Source organism: Bombus bifarius, unplaced genomic scaffold (genome assembly GCF_011952205.1).
Source record: "Bombus bifarius isolate JDL3187 unplaced genomic scaffold, Bbif_JDL3187 scf7180000009111, whole genome shotgun sequence".
Taxonomy (NCBI): domain Eukaryota; kingdom Metazoa; phylum Arthropoda; class Insecta; order Hymenoptera; family Apidae; genus Bombus; species Bombus bifarius.
This window is the reverse complement of record NW_022884904.1, coordinates 135,938-155,123: the sequence shown is the minus strand read 5'-3', so window position 1 is coordinate 155,123 and position 19,186 is coordinate 135,938. Positions and strand designations below refer to the sequence as shown.

Sequence of the window (19,186 nt, the reverse complement as noted above, 5' to 3'; positions counted from 1 at the left end):
CCTCCTTGCCCGACGCTAGCGCCAACATGGTACGTTCACGAAACTAGGCTAGATTCTCCGTCGACGAGAGAGGTCTCACCGCGAGCGGTGGCGAGTTCGGGGGCGGGCTGTAACGTCGGCCGGAGACAATTTCATTCCCTCGTTTAATGAATGATGCGTGAATGTTATCAATAATTCCGTTGTGTGACGAAAGATGGCCATCCCCGTGTAGACGTGTCTAATCTTTTGTTTACGCTTTTACACCGCTTGTTTCGGCCTGCTGAATATCGTGAAGATTTAACTACTTTAGCGGCAGAATCTTTTAATCTCTGTACGTAAACGTTTGTAATTTTTACGGGCCGACACGAAGCTTTCTTCTCTGTTGCAGATGGACTTCTTGAACTTCTTCTTTCCTAACTTCTTCCGTTCCAACTTACGTTAACCGGAAGGTGAAGTTCTCAAGCCTGCCGCAGCTCCTATATCTTCAAATTTCTTAAGTTTAAGAAACATACGAAAGAATCGCAACTAGCTGTCGTTCGTTTTCCTTATTGGCTTCTTCGTAGAGTGTACTTTTGCACTGCTCATTTTTGCAATTTGCGGAGATGAAGAGAGCGTAGGAGTTTGCTGGTTAAACGGATGTCAGAATTTATAGGTTTTCGAATATGGGTGCGAAGAATTGATTGAGAAGGAAATTGTACAATTACACGTGACGGCATGTGCGGAGTTACGCGAGACTCACGATCAGTTTGGAAATTGTTTCCCTTGCTTAAAATTTTATCCACCTTCGCATCCAGTTTCAACCAAATTATTATTACTTTATCGGAATTATAGTATAGATATCGAAAAGGTCGATAAAAACGTGCTGAAAAATAGAACAAAAATATACAAAGCGTTGAAGTACGTATAAGAAAGAATTGATCAAGTACATATTTACCTTTGCTCCAAACAAATGAATAAAACATTAACCTATGAAGTTGCTATATTTTTATTCATCATTCACTATCGCCCCCTTGCTATTGCCACTTTTTTTTCAATATTACTTGCTTTTATACGCGTTCTTTTATATAATATACATATTAGGTTTTCAGATATTTCCTTATCTAACTTCCGCGTATCCCTTCACCTGTATCAATTTTTCCTAATCAAAATATTTTCAGAAGATGGGAAATTTAATACGCTCGAACGTTAAACCGCGTAAATATTAAAACGGACGAGCGATTCCAACAACAAATATGTGAAGTATAATAAACGCGAAGGAAATATCTGAAAATTCATTTCTAAACGACGTCACGCGGAGATATTTCCCAAAAGTATGATTGGTAATCATTGTGAGATCACTATCGCGGATGCGCTGGAACTTTTGCATAACTATATGTACGGACAGGTCGATTCTCTCAAATATTCCACTGTATAACGATGAATTTTACCCCGTGGCGACTCGCTGCTTCTTCCTTCTCGACGAAGGTCGTGGGATGAAAAGGAAACGGAAAAGACCGAAAGAGAGAGAGAGAGAGAGAGAGAGATAAAAGCTTGAAGACTGATCGTCGCGGCGAGGGTGAACGCCACGTTCGTCCAGGGGAGAGTATCAGAATTAGGGAAGGGATGAATGGATGACGGAGATGGCAGTGGTTGCATGGAAGAAATTGAGACAGGGTATCGCGATGGCCGTTACCCGCCGACGGATTCACAGGGGTGGAAGTCGAGCACGGGCTTCTCCGATTGCCTGTTTGCCTTTCTTTCGCGCTCACACACCCCGAATCGTTTACGCTGCTAACATTTTCGTAGTCTTCAGTTAGTGATAGAAGCTCGGAGGAAAAGTCTAAGGTTCGCAAGTTCCGAGCGTATTTAAGCCTCATCTAGCATCTTGATCTAACAGAGGGTGCAAATGGAGCGCGAGTCGATATCATGCTTCGAGTACACGCTGCAATTATCGTGAACGCGAACTTTCTCGGAATAAGCATTCGCGAGATCAACTATACTGTGCATAGATTTCAACCCGATTGAAAAGTTTTAAACGCATCGCGAGCAAAGAGGATAAGGTAGAAACAATATTTTTAAATAATTTCGGAGTTAGACGAGATAGGTTCGAACGCTTTCTAGATATTCTGAGACATGGGACAACTACAACCAAAGTGACCAGGATGCAAGTGACATTTTTCTGATATCAAGGAAATCGAGTATTAAATTTCAACGTGTTTTAAACATTTCAGGTAATATTTTCATAAAAATTGAGCTACATTCTATAGAAAATAGATATAAAGAATACAGAAAATAGAACGAAGAATTGTGATACGAAGTAATGAAGCGAAACTTCTATATCTGAATTGATTTCGATTCCAGAGTACAAATATTACAATTAATTCCATCCTTATTTCCTAGTTGACTGTTTCCAATGTGTAATAGGGTAATTAGGGAATATTGGAACGGGTACTTTCTTGGGGAATGTGAAATTAACGAGAATCCGATTGATGAAGGAATTATACGAGATATTGATTGCCCCAACAAGTATAGTATGCTTCTTAACACGTTCGCGCTGTTTTGCATTCAAGATAACACATACACTTTCATGGTATGCATATTATATAGACTCAAATATGCGGGACAAATTAACAATCTCAAAATTTTGAAGGCGGAACAGAAGATCCATAATATCATGATTTAATTGGATACAGTATTATTATAGATAACATTCACAGTGATAATAAATGAAATCTATGGAATAAAAATTGTCTGGAAGAAAATGATAAATCTTTCGATTCATCTAATGTCTATATTGACAAATTGCGCATATCAAAGTAGAGAAAAAGTAGAGAAAAGATGCGCTATCGTGGACTATACGCGACAATAATATCTGATAGACCCAACAAACACGAGCGAGAAGTGCAAAAACCATTTGACTAGCGAACATCCGCCGTCCCATAAAAATCTATACAATAATTCTCTTCTACTACTATTCTCCAAACGAAACCTTTCCAAATATCCGACGAACGACAAAGAAAGAGTAAAGGCAACTTGTGTCAAAACCTACATATACCTACACAACGATCGTTCGTCGCGATTGATTCGGCTTGCATCAAAGAAAGGAAAGTTTCTCGCTAACGACAACGTATCAACGTCATCGTTTCCCCACAAAAAGTACAGTAGGTACATATCACGGGCCGCCTACGAGCTGACGGATTGCCAATCTGGAAAAAAAACCGTATCAGTCGAAAGATATTACGAGGGAAGGGGGAGAAAAAAAGAGAAAAGAGGAAAAAACGAAGAAGAAGAAAGGATCGCGTTTTACGTCATCCAGCATCCGGAGGCAACGACGCCCACGCGGAAAACGACTGCGTACTAAGCCTATCAAAAAAAGAAACTATTTTACTATTTTTACAAAATAACTATAATCAAAATCCTGATAAATTAAATTCAATACGAACCGTTAGATTAGACGATCTAAAATTTAGCACCTAAATGCTCTTGATAGCTCTTCGATGCTCTTCGATGCTCTTTACTGACAGTAAAAACTCATCGTGTGTGCCCGATTCTAATTATCAAGCCTTCGTGAATTTATTAATCAAATGGAGATTTACAAACTTACCAAAAAGATCGTGGAGCAACGAGTTAGTCATTGATATTGACATCGTCGCAAAGACCATAACTTTTAATCGTGTAATGGCTGTATTTCTCTCAACAATCCGTTTTTCCGAATCGCGCTTTCGCTTGCGTGATACATAACGTTCAACGAACCGACAGGCCATATTCTATCCTAGTTTTTGTGCGCCTGCGAGTAAACAACCCGGTCGCGTGTGTTCACAATTGTTCTTGACATCGGAAGATGCATCGTCTCGTTTCGTTGTTTTGGTCCAGTTGTTAGTAGCGGTCTCACGATCTCCGATAATCTTTTTGTAGTGCAGGGTCCTCTGCATAGAGGTCAGACGTTTCGTGATTTAAAACTACGGTTGATAACAGATGTCGCTCAACGTATGTATCTCCTAATGTTAACGATAGAATAAACGTGACACGTCAGTGGTGACATTAAATAACGCTTTGTGTGTCACGTTCTGAAATACCGACTTGGAAAAAATTCGACGTGCTTCTTACGCCCTCTGCGATTTGCTATGGACAACATAGGAATCATATTCAACCGCAGAGGGAGTGTAGTGATTTGAATTACAGACGAGTTTGAATTAGAACCATTGCAATAAAGCATTGTTATAATACAGCATTAGTAGTAGTTAAAACTAAAACTAAATTTTCCTTTAAAATATGAGTAAGGTACAAAAAAAAAAGATACTTCGATATTATAAGCAAAAATTTAAGAATCTATTAAGAATCTGTTTCGCTGAACTACTCGATCTATATGTCAAATCAATTATTTAATACGAATTACTGATCTCCGTGACATATAACAATTGTACATCAAATGCTTATTACGCATGGTTCAACAAAGAAACAATATAAACGTATACATACTTCTTCTGCATTTACTACAGCGAATCGAACACCAAATCCGCTTGACAGCCATCGAATTATCCATTAATTATCATGGCGTCCATAAATTTCTGTTCTTTCGAATTCGTTTTAGTGATCAACCAGCTATCTGTGCAAGAGAGAACCAAATATTTGACATAAATCTGTAAAATTAAAACCGGTTACATTAAAATGAGACAATAAGCGAATCGAACGGTCGATCGACAAAAAGTGAACCAACAAAAGTTCGAAAAACTAATGAGTTTCGGAACAATAATGTCGAATAAATCGTTAAACAAATGCGTATTAATTAAACTAACCTAATAGTAGCGTATAATAGGAACAGGATAGCGGTGGAAATACGACGTAGTTAAGGTGACGCGGTTGAAGCGGAGAGGTACATATCGACGCCACAATTTTCGACTGTAGAATGAAGTCCCGCGACGTAGCATCGCTTAGTTGATTCCTGATTGGTCGACGCGCAACAGCGCCGCTTCCAATCAAATTCTCGCGCGAAATTCGAAATACTTATGCAGTGGTATATGGTAAAAATTGTAAAACCAGTGATAACTGGAAGATAAAATCTAGAGTATATATTTACTATTACTAAATTAAATTACTAAAATTAGTTATATAATAATATAATAATATATATATGTGTGTGTGATATGATATTTATACAATATATATGTTATATTAGAGTTTCGTAAATCCTTAAACTCAGTTACATAAGATGTGTCTCACGAAAAATAAATTACGGAGACAGCACTGAAATACTAGTAGACTACTGTATACCACAGAACACTTTGATCTTTCATTAGTTTATATTACACCTTTCATGGTTTCTATCTTGCTCTTTCATCTCCTTCTTGTAAAACTCTGCTTATCGTCACTCCATAAAAGCGTACACCCTTATGAATACAATTTACACATTAATCGTATAATATATCGAACTAGATCAAATACGTTTACATTCGACATACCGAAGAATTTAATGGTTATCACTTAGTTGATTTTCACACGAATGAACGACATTTTGAAAATAAATATTTTTCAGTTCGTTTCTAAAATGGAACAGTCTCGTCGGTTCACGTGTCGATGGAACTTGAAGGTTCGCGACTGGCCACGCAAATAAACAGTGTCGAATTTATAGAACGAGAAATCGCGTTTGCTTCGTGGGTTATTCTTCTGCGTGAAACTCGAGTTCTTCGATCGACTGCGGTGAAACGATCGACGTTTTCTCCGCCAGTAGATCGTTCTGATCCTATGTGACTTTCAGTTGTAAAAAAACTTCAAGTGTGAATAATTTTTTGATCTCTCTTATAGACTGTAGATTGATATAGGATATAAGATTGTTCGTATTATTTAAATCGTTATAAAAATATGATTAACGGATGCGTAGTATATAATTGGTGAGGATTATTATTTTATCTTTTATTAAAATAAATTCAGTGGGAGCATTGTATATTTGCCATAATGCTTGTGTGTTTGTGCTTAATGCGTGGAAACGATAATTTTACTAGATACCTATTATCGAAAGATCTGATCGAGTATAAAGTGTGGTGATCGTGTGTGTTTAAGTCCCGATATATTTTTGACACCGCATGGAAAGCGCATCGAATTTCCTAAAAGCTAACTAACGCTATACTGTAACACAGCATACTATAAACTCGCATCATTAACATACAATTACAAAATTCAGTGACAAAATACTGAAAGGAAAAGTCAAAATTAAAATTCCTTCGAGTCTACAGAAAAACCATTAAGAAGATGTACGGATTTTACGTTTGACTGAACGTGGCTTCGTTCAAATTGCACAGTTGACGGGCGGCTCGTATTTCCCCCTGGAACGGTTCTTATTTCCAACCTATTTTCCAATCAGTTTTTCCCGACGGCCAATCCTTCCCAAGGGTGTTGTAATACTCACTTCGGTCTTCTTTCGCGTAGATTATATATAATAGAAAACTAGATGTCGAGTAATCAGTGGTCACGGCGAGCGTAATTGCGCGACGCTGCATTTGAAAACCTATCCCTTCTCATCGTCGTAAATTTAATAACGCAAAGTACATATTGATTGCCTTGCCAACATCCTCGACTTCTATAGGAATATGAAAATATTGATCCTACGTCTGCTAACAAGCAATAAAATACGAAAATATGCATACGTCTATGCCATCTTCTTCGATGTACAGGTAGATGCGTACATTGCGTTTTGTATATGTGTCCGGTGTGTGTTTGCACAGTGTGCAAAGCAAAGAATGAAGTATTTGCAAAATTTATCGATTGTTTGCAATGTATCAGCTTCATATGGTTAATAATATTGATAGACGAAATAACCACGTTTCTTACGTCGTAATATTATGTACCATAAACTGAGGGAATATCGGCAAATTTTGTTAACATTTTAGCGAGACTTTGTAAGAGAAAGCATCTTTGAAATTTATTACGTACACTTGCGTCAAATTGAATTTTACGTTGGATCATTTTTACGGACGAACCTATTTGTGCCGATATCCCAAAAGTCATACCTTAAAAAATTGCATTGGAAGTCTATTCCATCGCTATTTCTTATCCTATATCAGCTACCTTAATTTAATTTTTCCGTAAACAAGCTTCTTTCACAATTTCCTTGACAAAAGAACCACTACGTAACAGTAGTGAAACAGTATTACATTACATCACATCGAAAAAGGAAGATAAAACCTCATCTTGTATCTCAGACAAAATATACATTATCAAGATTATGTAAAATTCACTTCCTTTTAGGAAAGTATCTTATTACGTAAAATTCGTTTCTATTCAATTTGTATTACATAACGTCTCTTTGCGTCCACAAATTCCACCGCAACTGTATACATAGCAGTGAGAAAATAAAGACAAAAAGAAAGAACAAAAAGATAGAAAAGAGGAAAGAAAAACGAAAATTGTCCAGCTATTTCCTTTACCAATACGATAAATTTTTATTTGATAGCTCTTACCATTTCGGCGTCTGATATCAATGCCGTCCGGAAGCCTGAGTTATCATTCGAGCTTTTCCTTCTACCATGCGAACCGTGGAAATCCAGAAGGATGAGAAAGCTAGATGACGGCAGATGGAACGACCGGGTGATCCTGAACGTCGGCGGTGTACGACACGAAACCTACAAGTCTACTCTGAAGAAAATACCAGCTACTAGGTTGTCACGTTTAACGGAAGCCCTGGTCAATTACGATCCTATTTTGAACGAATACTTTTACGATCGCCATCCGGGCGTTTTTGCCCAGGTGTTGAATTACTATCGTACCGGAAAGCTTCATTACCCGACAGACGTTTGTGGTCCGCTTTTCGAGGAGGAACTCGACTTCTGGGGACTGGACTCTAATCAGGTTTGCAATTACCTTTTATTTCAACCGCGAAACGACTTCGTTTTATGTAAAATCCTACGTGATTACTCTGGTTACGCTGAATCAGGAAAAAGAAGTCAGCAGATAACAGAAACAAGAATAGGTGACTCACTATATTTGTTTGAACATTTACTCTAAAACGAAAATTCTAACGAGACACGAATACCACGATCAAAAGATTTGAACGTTTACTCGATCGTTTATTCCGACCGTTTATTCGATTCGAAACGCAACTGCATTATTTCATAACGTTTAACGATTCTGCATAATTAACATTGGTTGCCTGTTCATTTTCCAGACTAGCAGCGCGGACACAAATATGCTTTGATATCGCAGGAAATGTCTCTTTCAAAACGCAGAAATCACGGGCCTGCTATCGAGTCACCGGGTTAGAAACGTTTGTCCGACGACAGTTTCTATTGCACAAACATCCAGCGTTTGATTTTCGGTTCTGATCGATTATACGCTTAAGTTGCGGCCAATTGCCAGACACACGACAAATTTGTTTCCAAATTATCGATTATTTGTCTAACGTGCTCTAGCGAGTATTTTTATTTCTTGAAAAACGAAATACACAGCTCTTCTACGCTGTTTGTATCGTCTAATTTACCATTCGTAAAATATAATTGTGTAGCAAACGTGAAACACAGATAACGGTAGAAACTGGGTCTTCTATTCGTTCGTTGCGCTTTCTTGGTTAATTAATGACGTAATCAATATCAATTAACCTTTTCGTCTTCGTCTGATCCTTTTTTCTCCTGGAGGATCTCACGAAAATCCGCTCACGCTAATTAAGGCAGCGTTATATTATAATTGATAATCTCTCGGCGATAACACAAAAATTTATCACGACCAAGAAATTATTTGATATGTAGCTGGAATACGATCTCTATCTATTATAGTTACGTGATCTGCAATTAGCCAAGTTCTAATCATCGCCGACGCGTATAATTTCCAATTACGCATACATTTCAGGTGGAACCGTGTTGTTGGAGCACCTACAGCGTGCACAGGGACACCCAAGCAACGCTGGCAATTCTCGACAAGCTGGACATAGAGGGTGAGAAATTAAGCGACGAGGAGATCGCGCGACTTTTCGGTTACGAGGAGGAATACAACAGAGGGACCTTGACAAAATGGCAAAAACTACGGCCAAGGATCTGGGCTCTGTTCGACGAGCCGTATTCCTCTACCGCGGCCAAGTGCATAGCCTGTATGTCGATACTTTTCATCTGCCTCTCGGTTCTCTGCTTCTGCCTCAAGAGTCACACGATGACGAAACAATCGAGAAACAATCAACGGAACGGTGAATCGCTGCATTTCGAATCCAGCGGATACGTGGATCACGTCGATTCTTATCCGGTGCTCTTTTACCTTGAACATACGTGCAACGCTTGGTTTACTTTGGAGATTACTCTTCGCTGCTTGGTACGTAGAAAATTGTCCTATCGTTGTTACGATAGCTGGGTAATTATGGTATTCGACAGCTCGAAGCTACACCTCTTTCCTCCAGTTAAACCCTTGGAATTTCATTTCATCGACAATCAATAGATAACGTTTTCTCTCTTATTTTATGCAGTTTTTTTTTAAATAAATATTTATCGAATGATTAAATGTGCCGCAGGAGGCGAAAAGGTAAAGATCGAGCAATCAATCATTCTATACACGATCATACACACGTATGTGTATAACGTATAACGTAGAGGATTATTTCCAACTAAACTGCAACGTAATCTACAAGTGAAAAGCGAGAAAAAATGTTGTAATTATAAAGGTGTGCTGTGGGCATTTTATTACATTTATCAGCAAATATCGAACGCTTTACAGAGAACCATTTGGTTAATTATATTACACATCTTGCTACGACACCATATACATTAAATGACATAAAATTATCATTAATGCAGTATTTTGCACGTGAAGCTCTACGCCTCGTTAAAATCAATTAATTGCCCTAGTTTCATGCATGTTTATATCATATGAGATGCAATTACACAAAACCGTACTTGAAACGAGGAAATTGGAATTAAAATATTTCCGTTAAAAATTTTGATAGACAGTTTTTAACAGTTTCGAGTTGTGTTTAAAGGACGTAGAATATCCAAATAAAACGTGGTTGTTTAGTGTAATTATCGTACAACCTTTCATTGTTATTGCATTTTATATAAGCTAAGAAGGAGTGAATAACGAAGTAACCCCGCGATGTAATTACGTCCCTTTCAAGTGCACGTGAGTGACAGGAGCAAAAGTGGTTCACCAGTGAAACACAATGGTACAACATTAGAACAAAGCACGTTTTTGCGCGTGCTACGTGCGGTAAACAAATTCAATTCGGTGCAAGCTAGTTCGGGTTAGCTTGCTAACACAGATAAATTAACGTACCAGACGACCTCGACTATTTCTTGATAAACCGCCTTAAATGTGAATTGCCGCAAATAACGAATTAACGGCGAAAGAAAACACTTGCGAGAAAAGAATTATTGTTAGAAACAACACAAGGCATGATATTACGGTCGAAGAACGTGTAATCGATCGCGAAAACTTATAATCGATATTTGAGAAGTTTTAGATCGACGTTCAATTAACTTAACGACTGTCTCGAATACGTGTTATGTTAAGCTTACAATTGTACTTTTTTTTTTCAAGATATATCAATACCGGAAAAACCAGTTGGATCTCTGACTTCCTGATTTTGTTTCTCCGTGTCTTAATAGATACAACGATGTTTCAGATTTTTATGGAAGTAAATCAGCAAAAATCCCAGACTAGAAATGATTTACTGCTTCCAACTAAACAACGTAACAAATCATTCGTTAATTATCCCTTTATCCAGGACTCGTTTTTGCTCGTATATAAAACATTATAAAAGTACTATTTGATTTATTGGGTATCTGTATTTACTACTGTACTTTCCAACACGTTGAAACACGTATAAATTCAAGGAAATTATAACCTGCCCGGTTTCACCGTACGCCGAATAACATCCACTGCCACGAAATTTAAAAACCATTTATTTCTACCAAGAACTAAAATGAAATGTCACGTTTGCTTTTAAACTGTCACATCATAATTTCATCTAGACCTTGATTAGTCGCAGAGTAATAGCTTCCAGCGGAGCAAGTCGTTGCTTTTAAAAATCCAAACGAATATTAGAAGGAGATTTAATGACGTTGCACGCGACTCGCGAAAGATCATTCCGTGTAATTTATATTTCGCGTGATGTTTGAAAGCCGGAATACGGATTTCGTGTATTGATTTTTTTCGGCGAGGAACGGTTGGGAACGTGCGAAAAATACCAACGATGTGGACAAAGTACCGAGGATTTTTCACTTCTACGCGAAATCCTGCATAAACCATACGCTCCGCAGTGATCAATAGCGCAATTATTGAATTCTCATTTACAATCTACAGTGGAGCCCTCGGAATCTATCTGATCGTTGGAAGAAGCAGATTTTCGAATAGAAGGAAACTCGTGTCTATTTATTTGATTGGCATCGAGATAGAAATTAACAAGATTTTCAATGTTGTAGCACGATCTGACATATAAGGTCTGATTCATTGATCGACTTAATTACAGGTAAGCCCAAGCTTCAAGAGATTCGCCGTGTCACCAGTGAACGCGATAGACTTAACCGCTACGTTGAGCTTTTACACGGAGTTCCTTACCAAGTCCAGCCTGTATCTCGAGATTCTGTCGATAGCTCGAGTCCTGCGGCTCTTCAAGCTGACGAGACACTCCCCAGGACTTAGGATTCTGATCCATACGTTCAAGGCGTCAGCCAAGGAATTGGCGTTGCTGGTATTCTTCCTCGTTCTAGGCATCGTCGTCTTCGCCAGTCTCATCTTCTACGCAGAACGTCTTCAAGTAAGTTGATTGGACAAAAAGGAGAATTGGCATCTCGAAAGTGCACTTCTCGAAAAGTGCTTACACTTGCTTTCCGAGAGTATACCAGGTGCAAGATTTCCAGGTTGTGTAAGTTGGACGATCGGAACGTAATAATTGGAAAAGGAGTTCAAATATTAAAGTACTACGAACAAGTTTCGCTCGGGAGAAGCTTTGATCTCCGAGCACGATCGATATTGAAACTTTCACTACGTGCAAACGTTTCAGTTCGAATTCCTTGATTACTTCTTTGAACAAGTTAATTTGAGAAGAGGATTAAGACCGCGTGTAAATCTTTGTTCGTGGGATATAGTCTTGTAGGAATTCGAGCGAATATAAAACAAGTTCTCGTTGGGTTCTTCATACAGGCATTATTTTTCATTTATCTTTGACAGTAACAGCAACATACCGATGTATATTGTACTTGTAGTAACTCGTTACTTTACTGTCAAATGCCAAATACGATGCATTATCGTTTCGCGAATATACGGAACAATATCTTCGTGTTTAGAAGCGGTCCTTTCTTCCTTTTGAAACCTAAATGTTCCTATTCGAAAGCACAAACCTTAAAACGATCGTTCATACATCTCGTTTGACTGATAGGAAAACCCGCATAACGACTTCGACAGCATACCGCACGGTCTCTGGTGGGCCTTGGTGACCATGACGACAGTTGGTTACGGCGATATGACACCAAAAACCTTTCCCGGAATGTTCATCGGGGGATTGTGCGCTATTGCGGGCGTTCTAGCTATCGCTCTTCCAGTTCCTGTTATCGTCAGCAACTTCTCCATGTTTTATTCCCATACGCAGGTTCGTAGCACATTTTCAAAAGCTTAGATCTCTTCTTTCTCCTTTGGAATACGTTATACATATATATGCACGAATTTATACTGCGCTATTTCAGGACAGATAGAAAAATGGAATGGGAAAATAAAATAAATATATGGAAGGCTCACCAGTACTCACTGACACAACGCGAGACATCGCTCTTCCTAAACTTTTCCTCTTTTAATATTCTCACGTTGAAGATTACTCAAATTAAGCTACTTAAAACCTGAAGCTACGAATCAAATTTCATTAAATTAATGTTAATTAAATCCCTTATTTTGTACAAATTCGTGCCCCAAGCATAAAATTCTTTTGCTTTAAGCCTGAGTAACTTTTGCCCAAGTCATATTTAATAAACCTCGTGTCAGACACAGTTTCTTTCAACGAGACAGGAAGTTGACGCGAAGGTAACGCGCGAAGATTTTCCTTTTTTCATCGGATTAACTTGCCTTGGCTCGGGGACCAGTTCCTGTACGCTGAATAACGCGTTCACCGAGAACACGGAAGCGGGAGTCCATTCAGCCTAGTAACATGCAAACTTTTGCACTTTTCGCTAGCCAATTTGAAACTTTCTATCCGGCGAAGAAGTTTCGCCCCGGTGTCAATTTTTTATGCCGCCATTAGAGCAACGCGGATACGCGCACTCGATATACACCGCATTGACGCCGCCATTCAATTAATCGACAACGGAATATTTTAAGTTTGATGTTGGCGAACTCGCGAGTCTATACATCGTACCGTTACCTGTCTAAGAAGTTCCGTATTAAACGTTTTATCTCTGTCAAGATTAGGCCAGCATTCGCTACTTGAAAACCCGCGAGTTTAAGGAAACTCGAAAGTTTCGTCCGTGAGGGCGAGCATTCGGAAAGTTCTGCGGAAAACATCGTGAAAATTAAACGTTTCGAGATTGCACGACCTTTATTTCAGCCGCTTCGTACATCTTTTCATTTCGACGAAGCATATTCGAGGATACTGGCGGGAGAGTAATGAAAACACGAAGGAGGAAGAACGTATCGACGAAACGAACATGAGTCTCATTGAAATAATTTGCAAAGTAATTCTAACAAGAAGAGATCACAGTCGTGTTGGGTCGTCGATCTTGATAGAATCTCTTTAGACGAATTTAGAGCAAAAATAAAGCAAAAATTGCAAAAATTAATGAAATAACGTAAAAATTGTTACAGGCTCGAAGCAAGTTACCGAAACAAAGGCGAAGAGTGCTACCAGCGGAAGTGCCAAGGCGATCGAGATGTTTGAGTTACCAAGATGCCAACGATATTCAATCTCAACTTATTTCCAATACCTCGTCCAGGTCACTGAGACGGAGACCAGCAACCATAGGGTTGGAAAATGTTTTCAATCTGCAGGTAATGTGCTATGCGTTGATAATTTGAGGTGTGCAGTGATGTCATTCTGTCAGTAACCAGTAAATCGATAAATTTTATAAACGATAGACCAATTAAAAGAATACCGGCTGCCTTAATTACTGTATAAAATTGAATTACATAATCCTCGATGCACCGGAGAACTGTCGTTAATGAATAACGAGACACTCTACGTTCGCGTCCATTTGATTTGCATATTGAGGAACCTGAATGCTCGTAAAGGTGCAACGAGGTAATACAAACCCCGTTCCGACACGATTCATATGCCGTGCAGTTAATAAATAAAGCTGCAACAAGATTTTAACGCATTAGACGTTCCGGTGAGGGAAAAGGAGGTTTCCTTTTACAATTTATGAGAAACCAGCCAGATGCTGAAAGCAGCCCTCGCTAGGAACTGTCTGAGCGTGTTTCGCAAAGGAAACAAAATGCAAAATGCAAGAGTACCGTGTAAAGACCGCCTACATTGAACACAAATATATTAATAACAATGTGTGTACTAATTACACTTTCAAAGCAACTTGTTCATGCTTTTTTGTTGGTATTTCCTCTTACACAGCCTAATATCGTGATAAATTTGCCGCAAGAATCCACCGTCACGGGAACCATAAATTCTGACAGAGTGGATTCTCCTCACCTTGCCACCACCAATCCCGTGAAAAATGGCACAGCAGTTGATGGGGCTACGTATGATACGTATCAAAGGGAGGAGGGCAAAAAGGCAAGTTGGTTTACAGGAACCTCCAAAGATATACCTCATACTTACATCATTGTGCCAGACACGTTGGAAACGATGTAACAGTTAATGCGCATAAATAAATTCGATTTAATTACTCTCCTCTATTTATTTTCCTATTAAATACGAGTGACACGCTGTCTCGTGAATCAGATTATTCGCGTAGAATCAATGATCTCATCAGAAAACCTCGTCAGAATTAGAACCGTTTGACTAAAGTGACAGATTCGCAAATCTAAAGATGGCACAGTCACATCTTCGAATAACCGACCTATTTACCGAATTGGTGATTGATCAATCGCGTTGGAATAAAAATGAAAATAGGTGAGAAAAGGCGCGTAATGAATAAGCAGTGAACGTCGGCGCGAAATCCTCGAGGTAAAATTCATTTAGTTCGACGCGACGACGCGACGCCTGGCTACGCGTCACTGTTTATGCGACAATGCTGGAAATCTTAATCCATTTCGCCTGAAATTATCTTCCCTTCGGAATAAAAGTTTCTTTCTCTTCTCCACAATGATACTCGATTCAATAGCGCGACTCGTATTTTACTCGGATTACAGCGGTGCACGTGTAAAACTTGATTCTCTGGATTCGTTTCTTTCTTACTGGGAAATCTTCTCGACGGTGTATACGCCCTTGTACGAGTGTCTATGCGATCTTTAAAATTTATGGAAAATACTTCTACTTTTCCGTCGTAGTTTTTATCGTTGAATCGTAAATTTTATTAAATCGTCTGATTGAGACTGTGATGCAATAGGGGATGGAATCCGCGTAGAAAGTTTTCGTTTTATAAGGTCCTTGGCTCGAACATAGAATTTATTTGATGAATCTTGATTAAAACTCCGATTAAGCCTCGTTTGAGTATACAGATGTGGCCAATTTATCGCAGAACGAATTTGGGCAATGATAAGAGAAAATATCTTGAGACTAGAAATCTATCGATCATTTTGATCGTGCGTAGTATAAAAAATTCACATTGATTAATACACATGTAAATCACTGTACACGGCGTAACAAGTTAAAGCAATGCATCTATGTATGATGTTTCGTGCAAAACTATTACGCATGCTTGTAATTGAACCTTTGTACAAAGTAAATTGACGTCCGAATACGCGAGCTCTCGTGCCACTTTGTTTCTGGTCCTCCAAATTACTTGTTTATCATTCTATAATTCTAGATCAAAGTAAAAAACTGTAAACATTACACATTGTATCGTATATAAATTTTATAGAGATTTTAAATAAACTTCTTCGGACATTTCGTTTTATTGGTCGTAAACTCTTGGAATAAAAACAATAAATCTGGCAACTAATCGTTCCTCTTAAGCCTCCATCTTCTGGCACATTGCAATTAAACGGAATTAATTAAACCGAGTCTCTAAAATTCTACATTAAATTGTATAATCAACTGTGTGATTAAAGAAGAACTTCGTGCGTATAGAACAGAATATTTATAATTTTTCTCGTTTCGTTGGCTTAACGTGCATCACGTCTGGTACAACTTTGTTGATGTGGCGAGTTAATTCTCGTTCGGCGGACGATATGGACGTACGTAAATACCTATGTATATGCGTATATTTAATCCGTGAGATGCTTTATTTATGCCTGGAGAGGCGCGGTTGTGGAGTTTTTGCGAACGTGTCGCTGTTTCTTCCTTCTGAATATTTAAACGACGAAGTCAGTGAGTGCTGAAAGGATATGAAGACTTTAAAAAAGGGTAACTTGATTATACTAGAAAAGGAAAGGATTAGTAGGGAGCAGGTAGAAACATCTTTTGAATATTTATGCTATCTCTTCTTTTAAAAGTTGCTTTGCAAATAAAAATACTTCTAGAAATTGTATCTCTTTTATAAATTAAATTAAACGATATGTGAAACCACTTCCTCGTGAACACATTCTTTTCCAAGCTGATCTTGCGTGTAAATATTAATAAAGTATTCCGTTGGCCACATGCTAGAACCTGCTCATTGATTATAAAGCAAAAGAAATCTTCGCCGTTTGTGAGATGAATGCAAATGACGGAATAAAGGGAAAAAGGGAAGCAAAAACGTAGGGTCAAGGAATTTTTTCTATGAAGAAGTAAGAAAACGGCGAGTAACGCTAGCGATAAGCACGCAACGTAGCATGAAACCGAGAATGTTCTAAATCCTGGAAACTCCACCTATTATAAATAAAAAGTATTTCAACGTTCAACGAAAGACTAATTATAAATTTGTCGAAAAGGAGCAATTCAAATACGTTGAAAACTAGGGATCACCGAAAATAAGAAAATGATATGCCTGATTCGTATGGAAATGTACTCGTATGTATTCTATAACGTAATTCGTATAAAACAGAGCGAAGAAAGTACAGGAACGTCCCCTGCAGCAACGTAAAAAGTAAAATTATCTCGAAACAAAGAATGTTTGAACAACGAAATGTTTACGAAATTAAAGAAGGGGCGTTGTATCTTAATTACAAACGCTGAAAGTTCTTTGTGAGAAAAGCGAACATTTGTAGCTGAAGCAAGCCCGATAGCGCGAATCGAGTACGGTTCACGGTGCCCTTTCCGTCAATGAGAGGCACTTCCTGTGTGGCGGCAGAGTTTCCCTATCATCTGGCCGCAAAGGAAAACAGGGACGGCGGAAGGAACAAAAACGACGAAAGAAAGGAAAAAAGGGCTGAAAAGAAGTACATAGAAGAAAAGAGAAAAATGAGGAGAAAGGGAAAAGGGCAGAAAACGAAGAACGGAAGCGAGGTGAAACTTTAATCACCGATTCAAACGCGGGGAGATTCACAGAGGGCGAAGGAAGGTTGACGCGAAGAGGGGGCGGCGGCGGGTATCAAGGCGCAAGCGTAAGGCATCGACCGGGTAGGGCAGTTTGCTCGGGGGTAGAGGAGGCAGAGAGAACGCCATCCCTCTCTTCGCCCTTTAGCCACCGTCATAGGCCCCCCGGGTATACCTTTGAACCTCTTCTAACGTGATGCGCGAGTAAACGTAGCTTTCTCTACCCCCAACGTGCACACGTATCGCTTCTAGCCTCGCTCCTTATGTCTCGGTTATTTTCTTCTTTTCCGCTCTCCATTCGCCGGTTCCGCGTCCCATCACGGACCCTGCGGCTGACCAGAACTTCCCCCGTAGACGTCTGGCTTTTTCTAAGACCGGCTTACCTTTTCGTCGCGTGTCTGTCACCGTGTCCAGATGAATTACGGGAACAAGGGAGCAGAGTGGAGGGCCAAAGACGGAATCGCGGTGATCTACCCTCCGTTTCGATTTTTCTTTCAGAAGCACGACGTTAGATCTGCCGTAACCATCCTTCTCTATTCTCCATATCGTCGTTTTGTTTTCTTGATCTTTTACCCTTCGAGATTCATACGTTATGAGCACCTGGGAAACTCGATCGCTCTGTCCTTTTTTAATGCTGCTAAGAATAGTCCGGGGATCGAGGGCTTCCACGCCACGGTGAATCTGGCAGGAGGATTGCCGGAGGTTAATTCGTAGCTGATTGTTGTGTAAAGAACGCGGACGATAATGGATTGTTGACGTTCGCTGATTTATTATACTCTATTACGATACGCCGCGCCTTCTCATAGGCTGATTAAGTTTCTTTTGAAATCAGAAGACGCAGAGTGCTTTTTATTAATTTTTAAGGCGATAGGGAAATTTATTCTTACGACATACAACGATACGATTCTTTAAGAATTCATCATTGATATTACAAATTATTTTAAGTCATTCAAATTGCAATGTATGGAAGCTATCTCGGTCTCTCGCTACTTAGAAAGCACGAAATAATGGATTCTTCCGCGATATTTTTCTCATCTGTCAGCCTCTTCTCCCTTCTCTTGTCATCTTCCAAATTACTAAGTTAGCCTCGCAGAGAAGATTCCACCGACCTCTTTTCCCAAAATGCATTCGCTTTCTCGCGAAAGCAAACTACAGGACGTAGAATACTTCGCATCTGTCTCTCGAAGTTCAAAAAGTATAATTTTCACTTTTGGTTTTAATTTTAACTTAGTGAGATTACAAGGGTGGAAAGATAGATTTTGTGGCGAGGATGATATACAAGATAAGATAAAATATGGTAAATGGAGATGTAACCGGAAGCTGTTCAAAGCGCAAATAAATAGAAGTAGAAGAAGATGTAAGATCTAAAGATATGTCTAGAAATTTTATAATTCAAGGGCTATTTTCCGAACGTTTATCTTGACACTTTTTCTTTAACCGTCTTTAATTAAATTTAATTTGAAATTAAATTTGATAAAATAAACTCTTGCAATTGATTAAACTTTTTTTTTAATTTTCTCCCAATTTTCGTTTTCACGCCATATTATCCTCTGTTATTTTCTTGCTGCTTAGCGTCATAATTCTCAAACTTTCGATTGTTCCTTTTGCACCTTTTGTCGTCCACAGGGAGACACTGTATGGACGCAAGGATAAGAGAAGAGTAAGGAGCTAAAAGTGCATTATTCATTGAAATTCACCTTCTTTTCTTCCTTTCTCTCCTGGCCACACAAAGGAAACGACAGCTTCACTGCTTAAGATTTTGTTTCG

At 38.9% G+C, this 19,186-nt stretch overlaps 1 protein-coding gene and 1 long non-coding RNA gene across 2 annotated transcripts; one reads left to right on the top strand and one right to left on the bottom strand.

Annotated features, from left to right (window-relative positions):
* Positions 1-3,891: 3,891 nt before the first annotated feature.
* LOC117213466 lies at positions 3,892-4,864 on the bottom strand. The gene is made up of 3 exons (XR_004488666.1): positions 4,755-4,864; positions 4,438-4,564; positions 3,892-4,080 (listed from the first exon to the last, which is right to left on the bottom strand). It is a non-coding gene; the product is annotated as an uncharacterized LOC117213466 (long non-coding RNA).
* A 2,532-nt stretch (positions 4,865-7,396) lies between these two features.
* Positions 7,397-14,747, top strand: LOC117213504 (potassium voltage-gated channel protein Shaw-like). Its single transcript, XM_033458887.1, has 6 exons — positions 7,397-7,800; positions 8,794-9,246; positions 11,396-11,683; positions 12,305-12,514; positions 13,717-13,899; positions 14,474-14,747. Exons 1-6 carry the CDS (start codon positions 7,504-7,506, stop codon positions 14,711-14,713), a joined length of 1,671 nt encoding a protein of 556 aa, XP_033314778.1. The 5' UTR covers positions 7,397-7,503; the 3' UTR covers positions 14,714-14,747.
* Positions 14,748-19,186: the final 4,439 nt, after the last annotated feature.